At 55.4% G+C, this 26700-nt stretch overlaps 12 protein-coding genes across 12 annotated transcripts; 7 read left to right on the forward strand and 5 right to left on the reverse strand.

Moving 5' to 3' along the window:
- Positions 1-251: 251 nt before the first annotated feature.
- Positions 252-2466, forward strand: F5Z01DRAFT_679349 (uncharacterized protein; the record flags this gene model as incomplete). Its single annotated transcript, XM_046265515.1, has 3 exons — positions 252-305; positions 569-1489; positions 1540-2466. The coding sequence occupies 3 exons, from the start codon at positions 252-254 to the stop codon at positions 2464-2466; spliced, it is 1902 nt and encodes a 633-aa protein (XP_046122003.1).
- A 372-nt stretch (positions 2467-2838) lies between these two features.
- F5Z01DRAFT_645041 (uncharacterized protein) lies at positions 2839-5559 on the forward strand. The gene is made up of 6 exons (XM_046262817.1): positions 2839-3060; positions 3113-3136; positions 3190-3241; positions 3291-3305; positions 3357-5261; positions 5313-5559. The coding sequence occupies exons 1-6, from the start codon at positions 2946-2948 to the stop codon at positions 5428-5430; spliced, it is 2229 nt and encodes a 742-aa protein (XP_046122004.1). The 5' UTR covers positions 2839-2945; the 3' UTR covers positions 5431-5559.
- Positions 5560-5681: 122 nt separating this feature from the next.
- F5Z01DRAFT_633083 (uncharacterized protein) lies at positions 5682-6314 on the reverse strand (the record flags this gene model as incomplete). The annotated part of the gene is made up of 1 exon (XM_046261912.1): positions 5682-6314. The coding sequence occupies one exon, from the start codon at positions 6312-6314 to the stop codon at positions 5682-5684; it is 633 nt and encodes a 210-aa protein (XP_046122005.1).
- Positions 6315-6738: 424 nt separating this feature from the next.
- F5Z01DRAFT_316654 (acyl CoA binding family protein) lies at positions 6739-8248 on the reverse strand. Its single transcript, XM_046258996.1, has 3 exons — positions 8112-8248; positions 7762-8059; positions 6739-7707 (listed from the first exon to the last, which is right to left on the reverse strand). Exons 1-3 carry the CDS (start codon positions 8125-8127, stop codon positions 7164-7166), a joined length of 858 nt encoding a protein of 285 aa, XP_046122006.1. The 5' UTR covers positions 8128-8248; the 3' UTR covers positions 6739-7163.
- A 495-nt stretch (positions 8249-8743) lies between these two features.
- F5Z01DRAFT_316535 (putative nucleolar RNAse III) lies at positions 8744-10182 on the reverse strand. The gene has a single exon (XM_046258994.1). The coding sequence runs from the start codon at positions 10095-10097 to the stop codon at positions 8871-8873; it is 1227 nt and encodes a 408-aa protein (XP_046122007.1). The 5' UTR covers positions 10098-10182; the 3' UTR covers positions 8744-8870.
- Positions 10183-10323: 141 nt separating this feature from the next.
- On the forward strand, positions 10324-10973 carry F5Z01DRAFT_316919 (mitochondrial ribosomal subunit S27-domain-containing protein). The gene is made up of 4 exons (XM_046258998.1): positions 10324-10424; positions 10473-10729; positions 10788-10837; positions 10885-10973. The coding sequence occupies exons 1-4, from the start codon at positions 10386-10388 to the stop codon at positions 10917-10919; spliced, it is 381 nt and encodes a 126-aa protein (XP_046122008.1). The 5' UTR covers positions 10324-10385; the 3' UTR covers positions 10920-10973.
- A 677-nt stretch (positions 10974-11650) lies between these two features.
- F5Z01DRAFT_317140 (armadillo-type protein) lies at positions 11651-14802 on the forward strand. Its single transcript, XM_046259004.1, has 5 exons — positions 11651-12108; positions 12162-12245; positions 12304-13245; positions 13301-13927; positions 13982-14802. Exons 1-5 carry the CDS (start codon positions 12064-12066, stop codon positions 14516-14518), a joined length of 2235 nt encoding a protein of 744 aa, XP_046122009.1. The 5' UTR covers positions 11651-12063; the 3' UTR covers positions 14519-14802.
- Positions 14803-14972: 170 nt separating this feature from the next.
- F5Z01DRAFT_316974 (uncharacterized protein) lies at positions 14973-16160 on the reverse strand. The gene is made up of 3 exons (XM_046259001.1): positions 15762-16160; positions 15299-15703; positions 14973-15244 (listed from the first exon to the last, which is right to left on the reverse strand). Exons 1-3 carry the CDS (start codon positions 15876-15878, stop codon positions 15086-15088), a joined length of 681 nt encoding a protein of 226 aa, XP_046122010.1. The 5' UTR covers positions 15879-16160; the 3' UTR covers positions 14973-15085.
- On the forward strand, positions 16044-18511 carry F5Z01DRAFT_317002 (phosphatase 2C-like domain-containing protein). Its single transcript, XM_046259002.1, has 3 exons — positions 16044-17125; positions 17179-18183; positions 18243-18511. Exons 1-3 carry the CDS (start codon positions 16443-16445, stop codon positions 18352-18354), a joined length of 1800 nt encoding a protein of 599 aa, XP_046122011.1. The 5' UTR covers positions 16044-16442; the 3' UTR covers positions 18355-18511.
- Positions 18512-18945: 434 nt separating this feature from the next.
- F5Z01DRAFT_633090 (uncharacterized protein) lies at positions 18946-19822 on the forward strand (the record flags this gene model as incomplete). Its single annotated transcript, XM_046261913.1, has 2 exons — positions 18946-19200; positions 19259-19822. 2 exons carry the CDS (start codon positions 18946-18948, stop codon positions 19820-19822), a joined length of 819 nt encoding a protein of 272 aa, XP_046122012.1.
- Positions 19823-20070: 248 nt separating this feature from the next.
- On the forward strand, positions 20071-22997 carry F5Z01DRAFT_317125 (involucrin repeat protein). Its single transcript, XM_046259003.1, has 3 exons — positions 20071-20471; positions 20521-22626; positions 22693-22997. The coding sequence occupies exons 1-3, from the start codon at positions 20319-20321 to the stop codon at positions 22786-22788; spliced, it is 2355 nt and encodes a 784-aa protein (XP_046122013.1). The 5' UTR covers positions 20071-20318; the 3' UTR covers positions 22789-22997.
- Positions 22998-23371: 374 nt separating this feature from the next.
- Positions 23372-26002, reverse strand: F5Z01DRAFT_316928 (T-complex protein 11). Its single transcript, XM_046258999.1, has one exon. The coding sequence runs from the start codon at positions 25682-25684 to the stop codon at positions 23597-23599; it is 2088 nt and encodes a 695-aa protein (XP_046122014.1). The 5' UTR covers positions 25685-26002; the 3' UTR covers positions 23372-23596.
- Positions 26003-26700: the final 698 nt, after the last annotated feature.

Genomic DNA, 26700 nt, shown 5'->3' on the forward strand with positions numbered 1-26700 from the left:
CTTGAGTTGTTTTTGAGCATTCACACTCGTAAGGATGACGGTAAGCTTAGTGTGGCGCGTTGTGTTGGTGAGGTGTGCATTGTATTCCCATTGTACTTGTAGTGCCATCTCAACCAAATGTCCCCACGTAATTCCCGGAAATCAATCCCTGTATGACACTGATGGTTATAAACTATTCCAGCGGAGTTCGATTTCACCCGAGATCGAGCTTCTGAACGTCAATTTGATGCTGTTGTGACCCAGATTTCATGATGTCAGATGGACGACCGCACTCTGGACTCCGGACTCCGGACTCCGGAGTGAAAGTACCAGCCCCAACCGAGGTCGCAGACTCGCCACTCAGCAAGCTATTATTAACATACAACAACTCATTTCCTGCTCATGCTCTTCACTGCATAGACCCTAGATCACAACACGCTTGATGCTTTCACGTACTATCTGTCAGAAACGCGTGCTTCTAGCATCAAACACCGCAAGAGCTGGAGTCAGCTTCACAAAGTTTCATTTGCCGAAGCGCGCATCCAGCAGTATGAGCAGCACCGGCGTCTCCCTTCGGGACTTGCCCAAGTCATGGCGCTTCACAGAGGCCCTGCCGCCAGACGCCACTTTCCCTACACCCGCAGACTCACACAAGACTCCGAGAGACCAGATTCGACCTCGGACCGTACAAAAGGCGCTCTACACCTGGGTTCGCCCTGAGGAGCAACAAGATCCCGAGCTACTCTGTGTAAGCCCCGCTGCACTGAAGGATATCGGTATCGATCCCGAGGAGGCAAAGACGGAGGAGTTTCGCCAACTCGTGGCTGGCAACAGACTCTTGGGCTGGGACGAGGAGAAACTGGTGGGGGGCTACCCTTGGGCCCAGTGCTATGGTGGCTTCCAGTTCGGTTCATGGGCCGGTCAACTGGGCGACGGGCGCGCGATCTCCTTGTTCGAAGCGACAAACCCAGAGACGAAGCAGCGTTATGAGCTGCAGCTCAAAGGCGCAGGCATGACGCCATATTCTCGCTTCGCCGATGGCAAGGCTGTGCTGCGGTCCAGTATCCGAGAGTTTGTGGTCTCTGAGAGTCTGAACGCTTTGGGAATCCCGACGACCCGTGCGCTGTCCTTGACACTGTTGCCGCATTCCCAAGTGCTACGCGAAAGGATGGAACCTGGAGCTATCGTACTCCGCTTTGCGCAATCGTGGTTGCGTCTTGGGACCTTCGATATCCTACGAGCGCGTGGCAACAGGGACCTGATCCGGCAACTGTCGACGTATATCGCAGAGGATGTGTTTGGCGGATGGGATACGCTGCCAGCTCGGCTAGACAACCCACCAGAGCCAGTGGACGCGTCGACACCAAAGAGAGGCGTAGAAGCCTCAGAGATCCAAGGGCCCGATGACGCTGCGGAGAACCGATTCACACGACTTTACAGGGAAATCGCCCGTCGCAATGCAGTCACTGTGGCGCACTGGCAAGCGTACGGCTTCATGAACGGAGTCTTGGTAAGTCCCTGCCTCATGGATCCTGACGGAACCTCGCTGACCTGGCACAGAACACAGACAACACGTCGATTTTCGGCCTTTCAATGGACTACGGTCCGTTTGCGTTCATGGATAATTTCGACCCTGCATATACACCAAACCACGATGATCACATGCTTCGATATAGCTACAAGAACCAGCCCACCATTATCTGGTGGAACCTGGTCAGGCTTGGTGAGGCACTCGGCGAGACGCTGGGTATCGGGGCTCAAGTCGACGACCCGACCTTTGTTGAAAAGGGAATCGAGAAGAGCCAGGAAGAAGAAGTCATCGCGAGAGCTGAGAAAATCATTACCCAGGTGGGAGAGGAATTTAAGTCTGTCTTCCTGGCCGAGTACAAGAAGCTTATGACACGACGTCTCGGCCTTTTGAGCTTCAAAACCTCCGACTTTGAGGAGCTCTTCAGCGAGGCTCTGGACACGATGGAAAGTCTCGAACTTGACTTTACGCACTTCTTCCGCCGACTTAGTGCCCTCCGGCTTGAGCAGATTGCAACGCCAGAGGCACGGAAGGAGATTGCTTCCGTGTTCTTCCACCAAGAGGGACCACCCAAATTGGTCACGGAAGACGAGGCACGGGGTCAGATTGCGAAATGGCTACAAGCATGGAGGTCACGCATTGTCGAAGACTGGGGCGAGGGCAGCGACACTGTGCCCGCAGCCAAGGACGAAGAGCGCCGCGCAGCCATGAAGCGTGTCAACCCCAACTTTATCCCGCGAGGATGGATCCTGGACGAGGTCATCCGCAGGGTCGAGAAGGAGGGCGACCGTAAGGTCTTGGATCAACTGATGCACATGGCTTTGAACCCATTCCAAGACCGTTGGTCCGGGGAGGTGCACAATGGCGCTGAGTACCAAGGGAACGAAGAGCAAGAGCAGAGATGGACAGGCGACGTGCCCCGTTTCGAGCGCGCCATGCAATGCAGCTGCAGTTCATAGATAGCACGAATGAATGTCACGACCGGCGGTAAGAGGCATCGCTCATTAAGTTGAAGCTTTCGCATGCTTCCATAATCGGCGTGTGGTCTCTCTTGGGCACAAGATAGAGGAAGACTCGACAGTATCAACCAGAACGAATCCTGGCGATCAAGCTCACCTACAATAAAATGTGCCCGTGTACAATTAATTATTGGAAGAAAGAAGAAGTGAAAGAAGTGGCCTCGACGAGCAGCAATTTTGATGTGGGCAGAGCGGGCCAATCGCGGCCTCAGGCACGAATCGCAGGTATCAGCCAATCACGGCACAGGTAAATAACAACCTTAGTCAGCGCCACCAGAATTCCCCAAACAGCCGGAACTTGTCGACCGACCGCTGGCAAAGAGATCCCTCGATACCAGACGTCAACGACTGAGCCTTTAACCCTCCTCACCCTCGTGCCAACCCTCCCCCTTCCTTTTCTTCTCCGTCAAGGCGACACGATGCTCCGACAGTCTCTGGCACGTTCGGCTTGGCGGGCGGGCCGGCGAACAGCCCAGGTCTCGCGCACCTTTGCGACGACGCAACATCGTCCAGCCGAGGTGGAGTTGACCATTGGTGAGTGGGCAACAAGCCATTGGGATCTGTAGCCTGGCTAACGTGGTGCTAGATGGGAAAAAGGTTTCTGTCGAAGGTATGGGACGACGTATTTGGAGTGCTCCCCGAGGTATACTGACGTCGTCATAGCTGGATCAGCTTTGATCCAAGCTTGCGAAAAGGCTGGAGTGACAGTGCCCAGGTAAGCCCGCACAAGCGTCGTATCCGGAGACACCACTGACGAAATACAGATACTGTTACCATGAGTACGAGATGCCACGATCGAGTCGAGCGAACAGACACTGACCCCGGTGTAGAAAACTTATGATTGCTGGTAACTGCCGTATGTGCTTGGTCGAAGTCGAGAGGGCCCCGAAGCCCGTCGCCTCGTGTGCCTGGCCTGTGCAGCCCGGTATGGTTGTCAAGACGAACTCGGCCCTTACCCACAAGGCCCGCGAGGGCGTGATGGAATTTTTGCTGGCGAACCACCCTCTCGACTGCCCGGTCTGTGACCAAGGTGGCGAGTGTGATCTCCAGGACCAGTCGATGCGATACGGTGCCGACCGCGGACGATTCCACGAAGTTGGCGGCAAGCGTGCCGTTGAGGACAAGAACATTGGCCCACTGATCAAGACCTCCATGAACCGCTGCATTCACTGCACGCGTTGCATCCGTTTCGCCAACGATGTTGCCGGTGCCCCCGAGCTTGGATCGACTGGCCGTGGCAACGACATCCAGATTGGAACTTACCTCGAGCAGAACCTCGACACTGAGCTCTCTGGCAACGTCATTGATCTCTGCCCCGTTGGTGCGCTCACCTCGAAGCCATATGCTTTCCGGGCCCGCCCCTGGGAGCTGAAGCACTCCGAAACCATTGACGTTCTTGACGGTCTGGGTTCCAACATTCGCGTGGACTCCCGAGGCCTCGAGGTTATGCGTGTCCTGCCCCGCCTCAACGACGACGTGAACGAGGAATGGATCAACGACAAGACCCGTTTCGCCTGCGATGGCTTGAAGACCCAGCGTCTGACGATGCCTCTGATCCGCCGCGAGGGCAAGTTCGAGCCCGCTGATTGGGAGGAGGCCCTGTCTCACGTTGCTCGTGCGTACGAGGCCAAGAAGCCCCAGGGCAACGAATTCAAGGTCATTTCTGGTGCTCTGACCGAGGTTGAGTCCCTCGTTGTGGCCAAGGACCTGGCCAACAAGCTCGGCTCCGACAACCTGGCCCTCGATACCCCTACCGGAAGCCAGCCCCTCGCCCACGGTGTTGATGTCCGCTCCAACTACCTCTTCAACTCCCGTATCGCTGGTATTGAGGAGGCCGACGCCATTCTGCTGATCGGCACTAACCCTCGCCACGAGGCTGCCGTGCTCAATGCCCGTATCCGTAAGCAGTGGCTTCGCTCTGATCTCGAGATTGGTGTCGTTGGCGAGACCTGGGATTCGACCTTTGACTTCGAGCACCTCGGCACGGACCACGCTGCTCTCAAGAAGGCTCTTGCGGGACCGTTCGGCAAGAAGCTCCAAGCCGCTAAGCGCCCGATGATCATTGTGGGCTCAGGTGTCACTGACCACGCCGATGCCAAGGCGTTCTACGAGACTGTTGGTACCTACGTCGAGAAGAACGCCACTAACTTCAGGACTGAGGAATGGGACGGCTACAACATCCTGCAGCGCGAGGCTTCGCGCGCTGGTGCTTTCGAAGTGGGCTTCACCACTCCTTCTGCCGCCGTCGCCGAGACGAAGCCCAAGTTCGTCTGGCTGCTCGGCGCTGACGAGTTCAACGAGGCCGACATCCCCAAGGACGCGTTCGTTGTTTACCAAGGACACCACGGTGACCGCGGCGCACAGATTGCCGATATCGTCCTCCCCGGCGCTGCCTACACCGAGAAGGCTGGAACCTACATCAACACGGAGGGCCGCGTGCAGATGACTCGTGCTGCCACCTCGCTTCCCGGAGCGTCCCGCACTGACTGGAAGATCCTCCGCGCCGCTGGCGAGTTCTTGGGTGTCTCGCTGCCTTACGATGACGTGGCCGCTGTTCGCGACCGCATGGTCGAGATCTCTCCCGCTCTCGCTGCGTACGATGTCATTGAGCCCGTTGCTCTCCGCGAGTTGAGCAAGGTGCAATTGGTGGACCAGAACAAGGGATCCAAGGCCACAGGAGAGCCTCTGAAGAAGGTCATTGACAACTTCTACTTCGCAGATGTGATTTCAAGGAGGTGAGTTAAGCAACGCTGTACAAAGTGAGGTTGACAACTGACACGCAATAGTTCACCGACCATGGCTCGCTGCTCCGCTGCCAAGGCGACTGGCGACCCGCGGACCAACCTGATGGCGCCTGGTATTGAGGAGGACAGGCCGATGGGGCAGGTTGAGTATGGCTCGTAGAGAGACTGTACACTTTCGGAGGAGGGCTCCATGTTGCGTTTCTAGATTGTTCGCATCCACTGTACATAAAGGACACTAGAGACGGTATAAAGTGACACTACAGTGCACTTTCCTTTGTAAGCATTTTACAGATCATACTCGCATACTGTGTGTAACAAATTGCTGCGGTCTCTACTCTACGATGCTGTAGCAGGACCCACCCAACGCGCAGCCTGAGGTGATATTCATCCTCCCTGGTTCCTCTGCCCAGTTCAGTCCAGGTCCATTGCGACGCTTTTCTCATCTTCTAACATCTTTGTGTACCTCTCCCTCTGTCCTCGGTTGTGCTCGTCGTACCCACGGAGGTTTACCAGTCCTTGACTGATAGTCCTTTCCATGTCGGTAGTCCACTGTTCCCTCGATCGGCCGCGAATGGAGAAATCTGCCCCAAAGTCGGGCGGCGCCATTCTGCACATGGCAGGCGTACTTGCCCCTCGAAAGTTGGCTGGCGCAGACATGTTGGCGATGGCCTGATTCAGCTCCTCTTCTCTCCGCTGCGGATTGACCGGGTACGCCGTGTCCCTCATGGCGCCCTCCTGCCTGCGTTCATCGATCCGGGCTTCTTGATAGAGTCGCAGACACTCTCGTTTGTACAGGTCCTTCATGTTCTTCTTCACGCGGGCGGCGTGGGGTTCCATGTCCTCGATCTTGTTCTGCAGACGCTCGACCTCGGACGAGGGTGGGTTGAAGGGCGCGATCATGCTGTCGCCCTCGATGGGCATGAAGATGGCCATGGCGTCCGACGCGAGGGGCGGGATGGATGGCCGTTCATCGTCTGGAGGTATTTGCTGCCGTTGCTGTTGCTGTTGGAGGTTCAGCCGTGGATGTGGTTGATTGTGTGCCATGTTGGAGATGTGGTGAGGTGTGCCTGCAACGAGCGAGCTGCCTCTGATCAGGGCGCCTTTAGCATGGCGTGTCTCCGAGCCAATTGGTTTGCACTGGTTCAAGCTGCTTGTGACTGAAATCAGAATTGTTGTTTGAGAGGATGGTGGGGCTAGCGAGAAGCAGTTTGTGAATGGTGGTGATGCGATTGACCAACGGCGTCATGTCAGATGAATTTGTGTTTAGATAGGTACATACTAGGAGTCCAGAACACTCCACTGCTATAAACTCCGACCTGAGGCAGTCACCGACACTACCATCAGTTACTCAGGAAAGGTAAGTAAAGATGTTTACCTGGTAAAGTAGTCAAAGATCCAAGAATGCCTACCTTTGATGACTCTACTTCCAACCTCAGCGGCAGCGAACCTCACGCGGACATTAACTATGATGCTTCGAGGCAAACGATATTTACCATTGCTCTTTCTATGAACAGAATATGGACAGAATAAAAGTGGCAATGTGTCTAACCACACGCTTTTTTTTAAAAACAACCTGAACCTATTGGTTCCAAGGTAAACATATGACGTTGCCGATGTCGGTAGTAGCTATGCTTCCTGCATCAGCTACCTTGCCGGTGGTGATGTTGTGCTCCGAAGAGCGAAGTGCTGATAGGCTGGCCGCGTGAGACCTTGGGATTGCCCATCGCAGTCCGATTCTAGTTGTGTACAAGTAGGCTGAAGTGCCGAGGTTTGTGTACGATACCTGGCCGCAACTGGGCTCACGAAACTGCTGCCGTCATCCTCGTCGAAGGCAGGCGACAGCGAGCACGCGGATCTCACGTCGAAACTGCGAGGGTAGTGTACTCGATCCGTTCACCTAGACGGAAGCACTTTCCTGACGTATTCGCGTGTGAGCTGCAGCGCCGCGCGCACCAGATCCTCCAGCCTCTTGTCCTTGCGTCGGCGCATCCACAGTAGTACGGTACCGAGGATGAAAAAGTCCACGAGCAGGTGCTTCGTCACTGTCCAGACAACCCAACCGAGCCAAGCCGGAAAGCTCTTGTCTTTCTTCGAGCGCCATTCTCTGCCGGCAGTGATCTGCTCTCGGAGCGCGGCAACCTCGGCTGACAGATTCGTAATTGCTCGCTCGACCTTGCGTTGCCACCGTCCACTTCCCTTGTTGGACTGAGTTTCCGCTTCCTCCTCGTCGTCTTCGAGCTCCATTTGTCGTTGAGAACGTAGTTCGGCCTCGTCTTGTTCGCTCATGGGGCTCAGGACCTTCATCGGTCCATCGGAGCCGCTTGCTGGTTGCTGGAAGCGTCGCGACGCGTTGGGTGAAGAGTCGGAGGAGCTATCCGAGTTGCTCTTGATTTGGTTCCACACGAATTCCAGCTCGCTGACAAGTTCCTTTGCATCACTGGGATCTCCTGTTAGCCGTCTGTCCAATCTCTCGTCCGCGCAAGCTACGTACGGGGTGTTTGCGTATCGGTGCATGGTCTCGATAAGTGCCTCAATGTACCTCCTCTTGCTTTCCGTCCGACTCAGGCCCCTTTGCGAGTTCCAGGCATCCCACTTGTCGCGCTCCCGTTGTACTTCGTCCTCTGGCGCGCCGGTGCCGGATGAGGGACGTTCCATGACGCCATCCACATCGCCCTCCATGGCTTGCTTGTATAATCCATAGAGACGTAATCGGTCGGAAGGCGGAGGTCGAGCGGCGCCCGTCTTTGGGACTTTCTTGACGGTGTTCAGGGCGTGGACGAACACCCGATCTGCTCTGGCTTAGCCGGGTTTATATAGGATGATGGTTGCGACAACACTGACCCACAGAGTCCGCCATGGTGGACGGGTGCACTGGGAGCAGCGATGCTCCCGGGTAAAGATGATAGTGAAGCGACTGAAGGCTTGGGTGTTGATGAAGGGGTTCAAGGTTCGGTCAAAGAGACCTCGGGGTCCCTCGTTCACAGTGTAATGAATGTGGGAAAGCTGAGCCGAGATAAGAGACAGGGCCCCCACAGCGCGCACGCGACGTCACCAAAGCGCGTAATGGCTCAGCATCAACGCCGGAAAGTGAACGACAGGAATGATGGAAAAGATGTCTTTCGCAGTGGCAGATATGCCAGACTCGTCGAGCGTGGTGATTGAAGTGTTGGTGAGGCACAGCTTGGGGCAATTGGTCGGCCTCGACAACGACATGATGGCATGGCATGGGCCACATGCATTTACCTCGGCGCAGTCGCAGGTCTCGGGAACCATGCCGCTAATGGGCTACAGTACGCACCTCAACGATCACCTTGAGCCAGACGACGCCGACTAATGCAGAGCGGCACGTCGCAAACGTCCTCTGTATTTAGGACCGTTCCAGTCCAGCGCCCGTCAGCCATGCTGAGCGTTGAATGTACACATCTATATCACACAGTGGCTCCCGTGTCCCTGGGCATGTGTGTGGTTGCTGCAAATGCAGGAACAGGCATGCATGATACACTGTGGGCACTAATAACCCGCGCCTTCATACCAGGTAAGTTACTCCAAATAATTAATAGTCTCCTCAGGAATTGTATCACCACTATTGTATTCCCGGTATCATATGCCGCTGCTCTGCTCAGCATCCTCGGCTTGCTTCTGAGCCTCGACATAGGCCCTCTTCTTCTGCTCGTATGTTTTCAACAGCTTACGGTTCTCGAGCGCCTGAGTCGCAGCCTTTTGCGCAGCTTCCTTCTTCGACTGAGCAGTACCCAAGCCCAGTTCTCTTCCAGTTTCGCCCCAGCCTGTCAGGTAAAGACCTATTGCAAACACTGGCAGCTTCAGGTGCTTGTCCTTCTTATTACACGGCAAGTCTCTGTACTCCAATGTGACACCTGGCACGCGGATGAGGTGTGAAATTCGCTCCTTGGGTGAAAGGTCCTTAACCTCTCCAGTCACTTCGTTCAAGACTCTGACAGTGGTTGGCTTCTCATTCTCGGCTGCGACAATCTGCTCTCGGAGGGTCATCGACCACAAGTCCCGAAGCCAACGAATGCAGGTTGCCAGGCCATTGTCCGGGTCGCTCATGATGATGGCAGCCACGTACGCCTCAAACATGTCGCCTTGGGTCTTTGTGATGTCTTTGTCGTTTGACCTCCCCCTTCCTGCACCAAGTCCATGAAGAACCTCGGGGGGTAATCGTGCCTTGCTTGCAAGACCGTACTCGCGAAAGTAGCGAGACAGAGTGACGTTGCGAATGAGTTGCTCTCGCAGCTGCGAGCAACGCCCTGCCCTAAGCTTCGGAAAAGTTCTTGATATGATGTTCGTCGAGATCAGTTCCAAATAGGCGTCACCTATCCACTCCAGGCGCTCGTAGCTGCCGCCCTCTCCTACCCCGATGTGAAGAAACGCAAGGCGTTCTAGCTCCGGGTCTTTGATCGGCGGCAAAGGTGGAAGCTGCGTCGGTATCTCTGATGAGCGCCATGGCTCGACACTGAATGGTGGAATGGCCAAAGGAGTCCTGGCGTAGATGTTCGAGTCAGATTGTTGACGTATTTTATCTTGGCCATTTTCAGAGGCCAATGACTGTATCGGCCCAAGCATGTTTCTCGCCACGCCTTCCCATCTGGGTACCAAAGAACGAACGGATTCCCCATTACCCTGACGCCATCGCAAAAGCTGCTGTAGGTTGTCGATCACTTCTTGTGCATTGTCGGCGAGCTTGCTCAACGCCTCGATTTTCTCAGCCGTGGAAGCATCAAGCCCAGGCGCATCTGTACTCCTTGGGCGTTTGTTGTCTCGTGGTAGATCAGTCTCAGGTAGACTTGAGAGCTGGCGTTTGCTCATCCTCTTGTGTTTGTTTTCAAGCCGGCGCCGGTTCTGAGAAGTGCCGATTTGATGCTCTTTATTCTTATCGGAATCATTTGAAGAAATGTCCTTTTTCTTAAAGCTCTCAATTAAGCTAAGTTCAGTGATGCATCAATCGGGCTTAGCGCGTGTGCAAGCTGCACGACTGCCCCACTCGCCCTGTGTGACCAATAGCACTGCAGCTACTTGGACGTCGCGACGTTGATTTTGACGTGGACAACGGTTCACAACGAAAAGTTAACCACTGCGACATTCGACTATGCCATCATGAGTGTCCCACGATCACGGATGTTGGACCTGATGAAGGTAGATGGATATGCTTACTTCAAGATGGCGGTAGCTAACTCGCTGTAGGCCCAATGTCAGGTCTTTGCGACAACGTACAATCCCGATGGCCTTCGACTCGGCAACAAGGTCCTGCGCCAGCGACTTCGCGGGCCCGCGCTGGCGTCTTACTACCCGCGAAAGGTGGCAACGGTCAAGATGATGAATCAAATGTTCGGCATGAAGGTCCCTAAGGGTACTGAGGAGAACGAGGAGACCGGCTCGTCAGACCGAAGTTTGGCAACCTGGGACGACGCCGAGGAGGACCGCACAACCTACGTCGAGGAGTACGTCGACCATGGCAGCGCGCCACTGAAGGCGAATTTTGCGCTGACGCAGCTACAGATTGAAGGCGAGAGGCAAGGGGAATCCGAAGAAGAAGAAGGAAGCAGTTGGTGAGTCGTCGCGTCCTTTGTGGATGTTTGTTACTAACAATCAAAAGTCAAAACCAAGGGCTTTGGAAAGAAGAAGAAATAAGGACGACAAGCAGGCTCTGCATTTATGTCTGGCATCACGCCAGACCCGACATTATTGTACAATACCAGGCGGCACGCATAGTTCGACCCGAGTTGACCAGCGGGATTTCAGGCGCATGTATAGACCCTACATTGTACAAATATATACCACTGATGATCAAGCAACTCATTGCGAAAAACATGACAGTGGAATGACCTATTGCGAACATCAAAGGCGGCTGATGAACACTGCTGCCAAGGGCGAGAAGAGGGAATTACATCTTCACTAAACGTATACAACGTAAGTGTATCCCGTGATCTGAAACAATTATCCAAGCGCTGCAACTGAAGCATTTGTTGGTGCCGACATACGGTGACAGTACCGAGCCGTTTAGCTGCTGGATATTGGACGTTAGATCTCCCAGCTATTCTCTGTCACAAACTAAGATCTCCATGTCGCCGTTGCTGTCTCCGATTCCGGGGCTCCTCGCTTGGTGGTACCTACCTGTAAGGTACGTACTACTAAGTACTAGGTAACTGCTTTACCTGACATTGGAGGCAGGCGGTAGCGAAGTGGACTGTGCGGGAGGCGACTACGGCAGACATGCTCTTTCCATGGGCTATGCTGCAGCCCCGTATAGTCTGATCTTTACTTCAAGCACTTCAGTCCCCGCAAACTTCTCATCCTTCTCTTCCTCGCACCTCACACTCTTTTCCACCACAGCCACCTGCCGGTGCTGCCTCACGTTCTTTCCTTTCTAGGCCTCATTCACCATCCGCAGCCTGCTTTCCCTCGATCCGAGAAGGTTGGATCTGGTGCTAATCCGGTGGTGGACTGGTTCCGCCTGCCTGTCACGACGACTACCCACACGACCTTTGCATTTATTATCCGCCCGACTGTTCTTGAGTTGTCTCTTCTGTCTTTCTCACACTCTTGTTTGGCCAGTCTGCCACTGCACCACCGCACTCTTTGATCTAGTGGACTCTTCTTGCGTGGAATTTCAACAATCTACTGTCTTCACCGCCATCTTCTATTGGTTTGATCAACTACTCAACTGTTTGCAGAGCCCTTCCTTGTACTTCGAACACTGCTGCTGCCGCGGCTATACAGCTCTGTCACAATCATCACCGGACAATCCCTGCCAGCACCAAGGCAACGTGCTACGATGAACACGGAGGGCAATCCAATTCTGGGCCGGGGTGATTCCCTGGTAGGTCCAATTTCCACAACCCTATTCACACGTGTTTACTGACTTCTGAATAGCAAGGATTTACCGCTGCTTCGAGCCGGAAGAATGTATCAGCTCTGTCCACTTCGAAGCTTGCCAACCAAGCACCGCCAAAAAAGGTAAGATCGTCACGCCACGTTGCCGTCTGGAAATGACTGGAAATAACACAGAATGAAGCAGGGCTCCGATATGTCCACCGAGACGGAGTCTTACCCCGTGGACAAGCTGCTGGCCAAGCTTTCCGAGCAGAATGCAAACATCCCCCGGCAAAGCGAGACACTGAAGAGGGGAGAAAACGAGCGTGCTGCCGCCGCTCAACATTACTCAAGCAACTCTCTTCATGTTACACCTGCAACTGAAGAGTTTCCATTGAATGCTCCTTCTGCTCGACCTGCCAGTGCAGACGCAGAGGATAATCGTGCTGAGGCGGATGAGCTCATGCGCCTCAAGCTTCAGTTGGCCCAGGCTCACAACCAAATTTCGCACTTGGAGCAGGCCACAAGCCGAGCAGTACAGCCAGATCAGGGCCCTTCTAACACTGAGCAATTCCCGAAGATGGACTCTCCTCGTGATGCATTGTGGGGTCAAACAGAAGACGGCCAGTCTGACAATAGTGACATCCACTCTGGCAACACGTTCAGTCGTGCTCGCGGCTTCTGGAACACTTCGCAAGGGACATTTGCTGGATTTCATGCCCAGGCTCCTGTTGCTGAACATGCTGCCGGAGGATGGCTCGGCGGCCGAGGCTTCAATCATGGCCTCGCAGAATCCACTGCTCCGGTGTTCAATACTGTCCATGAACAGCGCTCTGATCGTCCGGTACCGGACACTGAATATCTCATGCGAGGTATTCGACGTCCTGCTCGATTCGACCACAGCCGCACGACCTCACCCCAGTATGGTGGCCCTTTCAACTTGTACAACCCACCGGCTGGCCAGTACGAAGGAATGCTTCATGCTGGAGTCTCGCCCAATCAGATTGCAGGTGGAACTATGCAAGGTCACTTGGGACTGGGCTCTGCGTCCGCGGGGATGTACACTCACGCGCAGCAGCCCTTCGACCAGCCATTGTCACCATACGCATCCGAATTCACATCAAAGACGCCTTGGAAGACTGAGGTACGAGTGAATCAACCGCACGTTTCTCGAGGTGAAGATCTAACTTCATGAGTAGACAATGTCGACCGAGGGCCCCATGTACTTGCCGACAACTGAGCCGTTGAATTATCGCCGTTTGTTGGACCGAAACGTCAACTGTAATTGGAAGTACATTGTCGACAAGATTGTGTGCAACAATGACCAGCAGGCCTCGATCTTCCTTCAGCAGAAGCTCAAAGTGGGAACGCCGGAGCAGAAGTATGAGATTGTGGAGGCCATTGTCGCCCAAGCTTACCCCTTGATGGTGAATCGGTTCGGCAACTTCCTCGTACAGCGTTGTTTTGAGCATGGCACGCCGGAACAAGTCATCAAGATTGCGGAGGCTATCCGAGGCAACACTCTGAGCCTGTCCATGGATCCCTTTGGATGCCATGTCGTGCAGAAAGCCTTCGACTCGGTGCCCGAAGACTACAAGGCTATCATGGTACATGAGCTCCTTCGACGTATTCCCGAGACTGTCATTCACCGCTACGCCTGCCATGTTTGGCAGAAGCTCTTTGAACTGCGTTGGACAGAAACGCCTCCTCAAATCATGAAGTATGTCAACGAAGCCCTTCGTGGTATGTGGCATGAGGTTGCCCTGGGTGAGACAGGCAGCTTGGTTGTCCAGAACATATTCGAGAATTGTCTTGAGGATGACAAGGTGAGCAACCACTATCATTTCTTTGGACGTCCACAATTAACAATCTTCGCACAGCGTCCATGCATTGAAGAAGTCCTCGCGAACATCGACATTGTTGCCCACGGCCAATTCGGCAACTGGTGCATTCAACACGTCTGTGAGCATGGCGCTCCTCCCGACCGCAGTCGGGCGATTGATCATGTCATCCGCTACGCAGCCGAGTACAGCACGGATCAATTCGCATCCAAGGTAGTAGAGAAGTGCCTCAAGATCGGAGGAGCGGAATTCCTCGGCCGCTACCTTGATCGTGTCTGCGAAGGTCGCCGTGACCGCACTCGGATTCCTCTCATTGACATTGCCAGCGACCAATACGGCAATTACCTGGTGCAATGGATCCTCAACAATGCATCATCTCAGCACCGAGAAGTCGTGGCAGCTCACATTCGCAAGCACATGGTCTCACTCCGCGGCTCAAAGTTCGGCTCTCGCGTTGGCATGCTCTGCACGAACCACGCTGTCACAACTCGGCCTGGACCTGGCGTCGGTCCCGGTATGGGAGGTGGGCGCATGCGACCTGTGGCTCGCTTTGGGGGCAGCAGTGCTTATCGCTAGTCAAACCTGAGATGCCCGCCGATTCATCATGTCGACGAGCTCAAGCTTTGTCGCTCTTATCCTTATCCGTTGATTCAGACCAGCAGACTGGAATCTGTCGATCCTCTCCCACGACAATATCTTCTGGTAACAGGTAATTTACAGATCGCACGTCATGCTACGCTTGGTCGGCCACAGCTTGGCTGGGCGCATTGGACACATCATGATTACGAATTTTGCAATATGGAGGAGCTTGCAGCACCTAATCAAGGATCGAGTCTCCCCGTTCTTAGAGAAATAGTCCGTATCACAACCATGGCGGCATTGCGCATAGGAAGGGGGCTGTTGCTTCCGAGGACACATTGATGATTCTTTACATTGAAAGAGAAGACGTATACCTGCTATTCAGCCACCGGACGACTATGGGAACATTAGATAGAAGACAATGGTGCACACAATTTAGGTATGGCCAAAGTCATTCTCGTCCATTGTGTTGTGTGTGTTGAGTAGTTGAGATACGTGGTAGAATGCACTCCAGAACGCCGGATACTAACATGCCATGAATTAAGTATGTATGTGCATCAGGTTTCAGGACGCCAGTGGCGCTGCATTTGGCTGAGAGCTGGTATCGACTGGCGGGAACTCGGGATCCAGTGCCTGAGTCTGGGCCTCATGGTCTACAGGTGGATTTTCCTGTCTTTCCCAAGGTTTCGGGGGGACTTTTCTTGCACCGACCGGTTTCACTGACTGGTATGGGTAAGTACTTGACGCGTCGATGCTCTGGGGTGCAGCAGCACTTACGGGGTCCCGGACAACAGTGTTGGGGATTTGCCTAATGCCTGGCACGGGCTTCCCCTCCTGTAGCAGTTTAATCATCTCAGCAAAGCCTCCTGGGTACGATGGCTGATCCTCGCCATGGGTCTGGTCGGCCGCTGAGCCTGGTTTCTTGTCCAGGAACAGCTCGGCCTTGGGCGCGGACTTTTGCCAGTCAAGCGCTGGCTGCTGCGGCTGTTGGCGATACTCCTCTGGGAGTACATCCGGAGGAGCGTGGTCTGGATGAGAGGCTAGCCATTCTTTGTAGAGCGAAAAGTCAATTGTGACGCCAATCTTTTGTGCATAGTAGAAGATGCGGGCGTGGGTTGCCATGTCTGTGAAGGATGCTTGAGCGTTATCGGTTGGGCTGCCGAGGATAGCAAGTAGACCCGACTATAAATAGTTTGTCAGACGGAACTACAACTGCAAATCCAGGCCGGAGTCAACTGACCATGAAGTTTGTGTCCTTCACCCACGGATATGAATCGAAGGCGTGGAATATAGCATCATCGTGACTTAGAGAGCGGATTCCGTCTGTGCCTGTGAGAGGCTGCTGTGAAGAGGACATGGCGGGTAAGCTGTCACAGCTTGTGTGTCTTTACATATGACAGATGGTGGTACACGGGTAAGTAGATTTGAAAATGTATGTGATATGAATAATTGGATTCATTGACAGACTTGTTATGACTACGTACCAGGCCCGGGTAACCATAACTGGGGTAGTACCACTATAAATATGGGGCTCAAAGCCTCGGTCGGCGGCACTTTATAGCCCCAGCAAGGCTCACGTGCTCTGCCTCCAGCCATACCTTACCTAAGGTATAGGTTGCAATATCAAGAAGAGGAGGTTTGGGCTAAATCCAAAGTCAACTAGAAATACGTATACTGAATAGTGCTAGTAGTACTGAAATACTGAGGAAGAAAAGAGGACATGGAAGCCCGCTAGAAGTTAGAGCTAAGAACGTGGCCACTACGGATCGACCGTCTATCGTGCACCGACAGTGGCCGACTTGGACTCCACACAAGCAGCAGCGACGGCGCGAACAGCTGCAGCCCGCTCTAATCCCAGCATCGTCAGTCGCTCAACTGCCCGTTCTCAACCTCGACTTCTGTCGAGCCTCTTTGTGTCCCAATGCATCGCACTGCCCTTCGCTCGTACCATACGACTCGCCTGCACCTCTCATCCACCGTTCGACGCACGCTGAGCCGCGCCTCGAGACATCGCCATCTCCCGGTCGCCCACGCCCAGCATCGCGCGATACACTTCACCTCGCATAAACCACCCCGTCCCCTGTCGAGCACGACAGCAAATGACTCGCTGAGATCGTCCATGTACTTTCGCCGCCTCCCCGTCGCCGTGGTCTCGAGCCTGGTGGTAGGTTATGGTGCCTGGTACTCGTACAACGGAACGAGCCCCGCCAGCCCTGCTGCGAGCGTAGCCGCGAGAGGGTATGCGACTACACCCGACTCTGGTGTCGAGCCGACAAGGACTGTCTTGGTTGTCGGAGCCGACGAGCTGAGGCAGGGGACCATTGTGGGCGAAGGACCGATATCGAAGGAGACGAGCAGCGACGGCAGGAAAATTGTCGAGATGCTCACTCCGGAGCAGGCCACGCAGAAGCTGAGGAAGATGGAGCAGTCCTATTCTGTGGGACGTGGCCAGGGCGTCACGCGATACGACTTGGTGCAGCTGCCCAGCAACGATCCCATCGAGGATGACCACGCGGAGAAGATTGTGCAGGTGCCCAGTCGGTCAAAGGATGCCGTTGGCGACGACAGCGACTGGATGTTTTGGGGCGTTTTTGACGGCCACTCGTATGTGAACTGCTCGATCACAGACAGGGAGATGAAGCTAACTAGGAGGACAGGGGCTGGACCACATCAGCTACCCTCCGTGAGAGCCTGATTAACTACGTGGCCACGGAGCTCAACGAGACGTACAAGGCCGCTGCTGCGACTTTGCCGAGCGAGGACGCCATCGACCTAGCCATCAAGACCGGGTTCACTCGCCTGGACGACGAAATTGTTCACAAGAGCGTTGAGAAGGTCTTCAAATCAAGCAATAAGAACGTTGCTGCTGAGCTTCTCCAGCCGGCTCTCTCTGGCTCCTGCGCCCTTCTCTCCTTCTACGACAGCAAGACCAACATGCTGCGCGTTGCGTGCACGGGCGACTCGCGTGCTGTGCTCGGACGGCTCTCGGACACGGGCAAGTGGACAGCCACTGCGCTCTCTGAGGACCAGACGGGCAGCAACCCCAACGAAGCTGCACGCATGCGCAAGGAGCACCCTGGCGAGGACCGAGTCGTGCATAATGGTCGCGTACTCGGTGGGCTTGAGCCCACGCGTGCTTTTGGAGATGCTGTGTACAAATGGAGCCGCGACACCGCCATGAACCTGCGTTCCAAGTTCTTTGGGCGCACCCCGTCGCCGCTGCTCAAGACCCCGCCCTACGTCACGGCCGAGCCTGTGATCACCAAAACCAAGGTGAGCCCGGAAAAGGGCGACTTTTTGGTTCTCGCGACAGACGGGCTGTGGGAGATGCTCACCAACGAAGAAGTCGTCGGGCTCGTGGGCCAGTGGATCCAGAGCCAGGCAGCTGGCCAGGACTCTCATTTCGAGGCGACGTGGTCCAAGATCTTTGGGTCGTCCAAGCACCCCCTGCCGGTAGAGAAGGGCAAGGCGGATGGGCCTGATGGGCAGAAGACCCCGATCCGCGTTCAGCAATGGGGCATTGATCCCCAAGCCAAGGACCGGTTCTCGGTGAAGGACAAGAACGTCGCCACTCACCTGGTTCGCAATGCTCTCGGGGGGTCTAACGACGAGCAAGTGTGCGCCTTGCTCACCCTGCCTGCCCCCTTCTCCAGACGCTATCGGTACGTTTCCCTCTCTTCTGGCTTGGTAGTATAGACTGGTTGGACTAACAGTGTTGCAGGGACGACTTGACCGTTCAGGTCATCTTCTTTGGCAACGCCGAGAAGACAGGCGAGGTCATGATCAACACAGAGGCAACTGCTCCTGATGCGACCCTCAAGGCCAAGTTATAGCCTGCGTGGAGAGCATTGGGTTGTGATTTTTGGGCGTTCAGAGATGCATCGATACCAGATTATGTTTGAGTAGACAACAGGCCGAATTGAAGCTTAGACGATATTGATTGCTAGCAATGTCTCTCTTCAATGGAGTTTCGTAGACAAATCCGAGGCTTTGAGCAACGACAACGTCCAGTGCTGAGTTGCACGTAAGTACCGGTAGTTGAGGGTCTGAGACTAGCCCCACAATGACTTGGAGTTGGCCGCGCCTGCCACCCCGCTATCCAGCGCGGTAACCACGAATTGAGTTAGCACGCGCAACGACTGGACCCTCAACGTCATCAGCATAGATGGCAGATACCTGACCTTGTTCAACGCCAGATATCGTTCCATCTTGGCTTCGCTCACCACCATCGACTGGGCTACTCACATCTTTGGGCCCTGACTGTTCCGCTTCTAACCCGCGACACACGCGACGACAATTACCCCCTCGTGCCTAATTGCCATTGCGCATTGAGTCCACGTGTCCATAGCGGCCTGTCATCACTCTCGGCGCGTTTCCTCTCGCGAGCATGCCACAAGGGCGATAGGCTACCCCCAAATAGCACAATGTCTCTCGCCAATACTCCCGTCACCAGGTTGATGGTTGTGGGCATAGTCTCGACATCGATCCTGGCTAGCGTTCTCGATGTCAAGTACTATTTCTATATCCTCATCGACACGCATCTCTGGCGATATCGTCAGCTATGGCGGTTGCTCGGCTACCAGCTATGCTACACAAACTCTACAGAGGTACTCTTTGGTACCATGACACTGTACAATATGCGCATTGTTGAGCGCATGTGGGGGACGAGAAAGTTTGCTGTTCGTGGTACCCTCGCAGGCGTCTGAGACCACCGTTGATGCTAACAAACGCGCCTAGTCCTTCATCGTCGTTACATATCTCCTGACCTCGATTGTCTGCCCCATGATCTCGACCGTCCTGCGACCTTTGACTTGGGGCTTGACCAACTACGTACCGGCTGGCCCTACCGCCATTATCTTCGCCGTGCTTGCACAGTATCACGCAATGGTGCCACACATGTACAAGTACCGAATAGCGACATCGGCAGCGCCTCCGACCGACGACGAATTTCGAGGCGTCACGTTGTCCGACAAGTCATACCGCTACGCACTTGCGCTGCATCTGTCCCTGCTTCAGTGGCCAGGCTCAGTGCTGGGCGCTTTGGTGGGATGGGTCGTGGGCTACTCCTATCGCGAGGGTATTCTTCCTGCTGGGCTCATCAGATGGAGACTCCCCGGTTGGGTGCTGGGCTTGAAGAGCCATCGCAGCAGGACTGAATACGAAGGACTGAGGAGGAGACTGGAGGGACAAGGCGACGCTGCGACGGCATCCGGGGCTCAGGGGCCTCAAGGTGAGGGCCAAGCCGAGAGGCGGCGGACCATGGGCCAGCAATTCATGTCGCAAATCCGGGAAGCCTTATAAAAACCTCATTCAGAACAATGCACAATTACAGTTGACATTTGGCTTCTTTTTCCCCCTAATCTAGAGCTTTCTGCATCAATCTTTGACAAACTGCTGGTCGGATGACTGGCGCACGCGCGTACCTGGGCCAGGTGGAGCTGCATTCCCCCCCGTGGCCCGCGTCGACCTCCTTTTCCCTGCCGCCAAGCACGCAGGAGGGTCGATCATCTCCAACCACCTCGAAATCGACAACTCTCTTGAATTTCCCTCTGATTCATCGCGATCGGCAAGCTACTTCTCATTCTGCACCGGAGGTCTCGAATTATTCGCCGCCAAAAAAGTTTCTTCACAGCCGGTCCCTATTCGTGGCTGAATACCTACGACATCCTGGACCGCGACACTGCCGCGCTACATGGCCGCATAACCGACGGCAAACCGCGACATCTCCTTTGTCTAATGGCCTGAACGAGAACGCCTCTCGAGGTTCGATTTGCATACACGTACCTTAACGACCATAATGAACGGAAACGGGCATGGGCACCGGCCCAGCGTCGACGACTATGGCGTCCCCCCACGCACTGGTGTCGATCCCAGCGGGAAGGTCGTCGTGGACTCGTATCGCGCGGACATTGTGAACGGCTTCGAGAAGGATGCATCAATGTACAATCCGGTAGGTCATGCGACGTCTGGCGATCCCCGCGCATGGCTAAACAAATTAGATGAATTCGGAGAGGACGCAGAGTTCATCGCACGTCGACCTCGCCGACCCGATACAGGTCCACCTCCTTACCGAGACCGCCCTGTCTGACAGCAAGGAATACGAAATCCTTTCACAGGAAGAAATCGACGACTTGAAGAAACAATGCGCCTTCATCAACCAGCGGATAGATTCCACACGGTCGAACCTGTTGATCCAGGCGAAGTTTCGAGATGCCGCGATCTCCATGGCCAAGCTGTACTCACCTACGAACACTAGCCCGGATGCTGGCATTGACGAGACGGATCGGCAGGCGGATGCGGAAAGGGAGGAAAGCGAGCGCAGGTGCGAGGAATTAGCAGCAGAGCTATTCCACCTAGAGAAGAAGATCATGGAGCCCAAGAGGAGATTGCTCGAGCATACAGCTGGTATCCTACAGCTCACACACAAGGCGTCCAAGAGGAAAGGGGCAATGAACGACCAGGCGCCAAACGGAGTTCCCGGAAGCCCGGAGAGCATGTACACATACACGCAAAGCCGGAACAGCCTGGACGGGCCCGACGATTTCTACACAGACGACACAAGCTTCACCGGCTTCGACCCACTGGACACAAGGGGACCAAGGAAGAACCCGCTCGAGATCCCCATGAAGTCGCCCATCCGAGAGCAGCAAAGCCAGCTGAAGGAGGAGAACCAGGCCCTGATCCAATCCATTGCCGAGATGGAGAAGAAGTTGGAGGGATTAAACGGTTCATTACGGGAGACAATTGTGCGATTCAATCCCGAGGGCAACGCTGGTTTCGATGGCCCGCCAGATGCCTCGCAATCACAAGGTATGAAGCCTGGGGAGATGCTGTGGAACCAGATCGAATACCTCGAAAGTGGACTTGTGGCAGTGCAAGCCGAGCAGGAGTCGCGCATGAACGAACCCAGAGGTGTCAGTGACAGCAGTGGCGTGGACAGGACACTGATGGAACTGTGGGAGATGATTCAAACGGGCTACACCAGTATCAAGGAGCAGAACTACGATCGTAGGAGGGCGCGAGCAGAAAAGGGGCTCGAGTCCGACGAGTCCGACGACGACGGCATCGATCTTGCCGAATCATACAACGTCCTCAACTTCTCGACAAGAGTACGTTGGCTCTACAGACAAGCCACGACATTGAAGGACCAAAAATCGGTCTTGAAGCGGCAGATCAAGCAACAGCGCGAGCTGAACAACAAGTCCGACGCCGAGAAGGACGCGGAACTCGCACAGAAGCAGGAAGAGCTGGAGCAGAGCCACGTCCTCATCAGCCGCGCCGAGAAGGACTTTGCGGATGCACAGAGGATGCTCTCGGAGACGCTCGAGGACCTGGAGCAAGCCCGCGAGGACGCTCTCCAGGCGAGGTCCAACGCAGGTCCGAGCGAGGAGATACAAACCGAGCTCCGCGAGCGCGAGGCGCGAACGCAGGTCCTCGAGGCCAAGCTTCAGGACATGCAGCAGGAGCTGGCCCATACCGAGGCCGAAAGCCAGAGCACGCAGCAGAGGCTCTTGCAGGTGGACGAGTCCATCAGCGCGCTGAGCACGCAGCTCGACGAGGCGACGCGTGCGCGCGACGAGGCGCAGGCCGCCCTCCAAAGCCGCAACACGGAATACGACGACCTCAATCTGCTGTACGCCAACCTCAAGACGGAAATCACCATTGCGCGCGCGGAGCTCGACGGCGCCTACGGGACGCGTGCCGAGCGCGCGGCCGACGTCGCCGCCAAGCAGACCAACAGCGAGATTGAGCGCCTGCGGACCGAGCTCCGCGCCACAGCCCAGGAACTGGAGGATGTCACCAAGGAGACTCTCGCCTCGGAGCGGGAGAAGATTGAGCTCGAGACCAAGCTCGACGAGGCGCTCGCCGTCCGGTCCGAGGTGGAGGCGGAAATCAGCCAGGTCAGGGAGCGGATGGACGAGGAGATCTCGCGCGCCCGGGAGAGGATCGAGACGCTGCAGGAGGAGCTCGATGGGGAGAGGCTCAAGGCGGGCCGGGGCAGTGGGGACGGACCCGGTCGCGTGGGCATGGGCGCAACGATGCTGAGCGAGCAGTTCAGGACGACGATGAGAGAAGAGAGGAAGAAGTACCAGGAGGATATCAAGGTGAGTTTCGCTGTTCCAGTGGCCACTTCTGTTGTTAAGAGCAGCATGAAACTGACATACTATCAGGAGGAGCGCGCGCGGTATCGCAAGTTGGAAGAGGAGCTCTCACGGCTGAAACGGGCCCAAGGACCGGGCAAGAGTCCCTTGAGTCCACGGCAGTGACAAGGAGATATACGTGCAGCGTTCGTTGGGGTTTCGGCAACACAGCGTTCTATACCTTTCGTTTTGACGTTTGCATTCTAGGAGACCATATTATTATCTTGGTGGCATGGCTGGGATCGATCTGCTGAACCCTTTTGGGACATCAGCGTGTATGCATTGTATAGACGGATGCTGGGGCACAGAAATGATATATATCCTTCAATGGACCTTGTATTTCACCGCAAGCCACATCATCTTATGGAGTGTCTAAAGTATGCGCGAGCATCTGTCGGCAAAAGTAGCGACTTCAATGGGAAGAGAATCATTGTGAAAGAGCAAATTCTTGTTCTGTCTATACTTTGTGCTATCTCTCGATAACTTGTCTCGTCTCCCCTCCATTATATTCTCTCTCCACAGTACATCACAGGCCCCTTTGCCCATGTATGCAAACCGAGAGTCTGGAAAAATCAAGATGCCGTTCCTCCTAACTGACCACAAAGAAGAAAACCGGGGCAGCAAACCCCCATGTGTAAAAAGCAGAGTCTATTGCAGAGAAATTGAAACCAAGCAGAAAAGAAAATCAAGAATCAAAATCAAGGGGGACGAAGAAGCAACCGGATCTTGCCCCCCTTGCCTGAACGCCGCTCAATGATGCGTTTTCGGACGGATGCAGTTTTGGACCGAAGCGAGTGGTCTTGGGACCCTCGCGGATGTTACCCCCAATAAGCAAGATCTGGGTATCGAAATAAGGAAAGGTGGGAAGGTGAGGAAAGGTGGCTGGGCTGGGCTGGCTGGCTATGCGAGCCGTGTCTGCTGGCCCTTCGAGAGACTAATCGCTGAGGTACGCCAGGTCCGCCCAGACCCTCCAGTGCAGAATGCCGACGTGGGCCAGACGCATGGCCAGGTCGCTGACGCCAATCTCCGCGCCGTCGCGCAAGCACTCGTAAAAGTCGCGGGGCATGTTGCTGCCGGGGGGGATCCTCTTCTCCGAGGCGGCCGTGTAGAGGCTCATTCCGTTCAGGCCCTTGTACTCCCGAACGCGGTTGCTGAGGTCCTCCAGCAAACGACGGTGGTACTCGGCTTCCACGTCCAGGAAGAGATCATCGTGGGGGTTGGAGAGGACTTCGCCGAGCTTCGACTCGACCATGGCGAGCATGTAGGAGGGGGCCTCGGCGAAGCGGAAGATCTCGACGGCCATGGGGGGGGCCGCCTCCGCCCAGCGCTTGGCTTGATCCATGTTGGTGGATGTCGACTGGAGGATGGCCACCAGCGACGAGTAGAGGTTGTCTGCCTTCATCTTGGCTTCGCGCTCGTTGACAAAGGACATTTGGGGAGGCGTCGAGGCGGGTGTGAAGGCGCCGAGGGATGAGCGTGGGGACTGCCCATCGCTGCTCAGGGCCATGCTGCTCGGACGAGATCCTGAATTGTGGAAGGGAAGATGCGAGAAGCCGTTGCTGTCCGTGCTGCCCGTGGAGTTGACGGACGACACGCTGGACCGGTTGTTGTCCATGTCCGTGGGGAAATACGCAGCGGCCTTGGCCACCCCGACGAGGTTCTCGTAGAGCCGCATGCAGACGTCAATGTTCACGGCGTCGAGCACGTCGCTGCGCATGCGCAGTAGTCGGTCGTTGTCGTGGATAAAAGTCTCGGGCAGGATGGCGTCCTCCCCTCGTGCGCGAGAAGGTCGCACGAGGCGCGCGACGGCACGGAAGAAGACAGACATGTCGCCAAAGCCCTCCGCAGGCTCCTGGGCGTATTGTCGCTGTGCGCGGCGGTACCACAGCCTTGAGCGCGCAATGTCGAGCCGGCGGGTGGCAATCTTCTTGCTAAAGTTGCGCTGCTCGTAGTGGATCGTCTCCTGGATGAGCGCCGGGCGGAGGCAGCGGATCTGGTGGTTGGCCACGTCGAGCTTCATGTGCTCGAGCACGCTCAGAAGCTCGCGCATGCCCATGACCAGTTGCTCCAGGTTGCCCTCGCGGCTGCCGACGCGGAAGCGTGCGACCATGTTGTTGACCTCATCGTCACGCATAGGGGCACAGTGAGTCTTGAGCACACCAGCCAGCCACTCGGCCAACCTCTCTAGGTCGAGCACACCCTTGTAGAATTGCTGCATCAGCAGTTCCACATTGAACGCCTCGTCCATCAGATCGCGGTCTCGCTTTGGCACGAGCGTCTCGACAATATCCTTGATGGTCCGCAGGAGCACAGGCAGACACCACTCATCGCTGTGTGCGTAGCGGTTGATGAACTCGGGCCGCCTGGTCTCGTCGACGAACATGCCCAGCTGCTCTGTCAGTGTCCTCCAAAAGGCCTGCGAGCGCTCTTGCTTCGTCTTTCCCTTGTCGCCCAGGACGTTGGGTCGAAAGTGCAAGTCAGGGTCAAAGTTGATGTCATGGCGCAGTTTTGAGTTTTGCACAATGCGCACCACGTCGAGATCCGACAGGGTGGCTTTGGTGATGGGTGGCCCGATCGTGAGGTCGCTGCCGACGCTTGAGCTGCCAGCGTTAGCCCTTGCACTATTCGTCCTCCTGCTGCCCGCAGACTGTGTCGCGGCCTTGGAGGGCCTTGTGGATGTGCGTTCCGCTCGTGCTGCGTGAGACAGTTCAGATCGTCTGGATTTGGTTTCGCTCGGCGAAGAGCTGAGACTGCTCGACTGGGCGACTGGTGTGGACACGGTCGTCGTGTTGCCGGAAGAGGACATGGACTGGGTTGCCATGTCTTCCGAGTCGGCTCGAGGCGAGTTCACACCGGACGTGTCTGTTTCGATGCCCTCCATGGGCACTATTCCTTCGTGTATCGACCCAGTCCTCTGTGGTTCCGTATCTTTTCTCGCCGCGTCCGCGTCCGCCGCACTGACGGACGATGTGTGTCGCCTCTGGTGCCCGTCGACTGGGCATCCTCCTTGATCTAGCCCCATGTTTTTGGTATTCTGTTATTTGAACCAAGTAACCGTTTCGATAATGGTGCCTTCCTCCGAATCGTGATCGTACGCGTGGTTCAAGTCCTTCGATTGTTTGCTGTTCGGTACACTGTTCATCAGTCTTTTGCTCATTGAAATGGACGAGGAGGCGGAAGCCGATCTGTTTCGCCCAGGCATGTGCCCGTTGTCCAAGGTAGTACTTGGGCTTGTATGTTTTCTGGGTTGGTCATTCACCCGCTGGGCGTGCCACGCAGGCAGACAGGCACACAACGACGCACGGCGAAACAAATCAGCACGCAGGAGGCAAGGGTAGACTCACAGTGAACAGGTCAGAATAGCTGAGTGCTTGCAGGCCAGCGCACTGTTGTCAATGACCAGAGGCGGTGTAGAGAGCGAGCAGTGAGCAGGGTGGTGGTCGTTGTGGCCAGTTGGGCAGCCACGTCGATGCTGCAGCGCGCACAAGAAATGTAAAGGAGTGGATGAGCGCGGGTCGGGTAGAGCCAGTCAACGGTCTACCGAGTGCGTGCCTATAAGAGAGATGCGAATTCCTGCGTTGTCCAGGGAGCCTTCGCGTTGCGAGGGAGTGTCGTCGTCGTAGGCTGCTGAAAGGAGTGATACAGGCTGGGCGATCGTCTGCAAGCCAAAAGACGGCTTGAGGGAAGGGAGGGATCTCACGCGAAGTGGTTCGGGGAGAGAGAGAGATTAGAGAGTGGGTGTGAGTGAGAGAGAAAGACTCCAAATAGCGGTTAGGAGGCGGGAAGAAAGGGTCGAGGTGAGCGAAGAGAGTCTAGAGAGAGTGTGTGTGAAACTCGTTTCAGACAAGATAATATCAGAGAGAGGAAATCAACAAGGGAAAGGGAATGGGGCTTTGTTGGAAAGGAGTCAAAAGCGAGACCAACCCAGTCAGTGAGAGAGTCATGCATGCAGTCCGTCCTGCGATTCTGCGTAAGGTAATGACAGTTACTACCCCGTACCCAATGGAGACCGATTGGATCTCAATGCAATGTAGGTAC

The sequence above is a fragment of the Emericellopsis atlantica genome (genome assembly GCF_019669845.1).
Source record: "Emericellopsis atlantica unplaced genomic scaffold F5Z01scaffold_3, whole genome shotgun sequence".
NCBI lineage: Eukaryota > Fungi > Ascomycota > Sordariomycetes > Hypocreales > Bionectriaceae > Emericellopsis > Emericellopsis atlantica.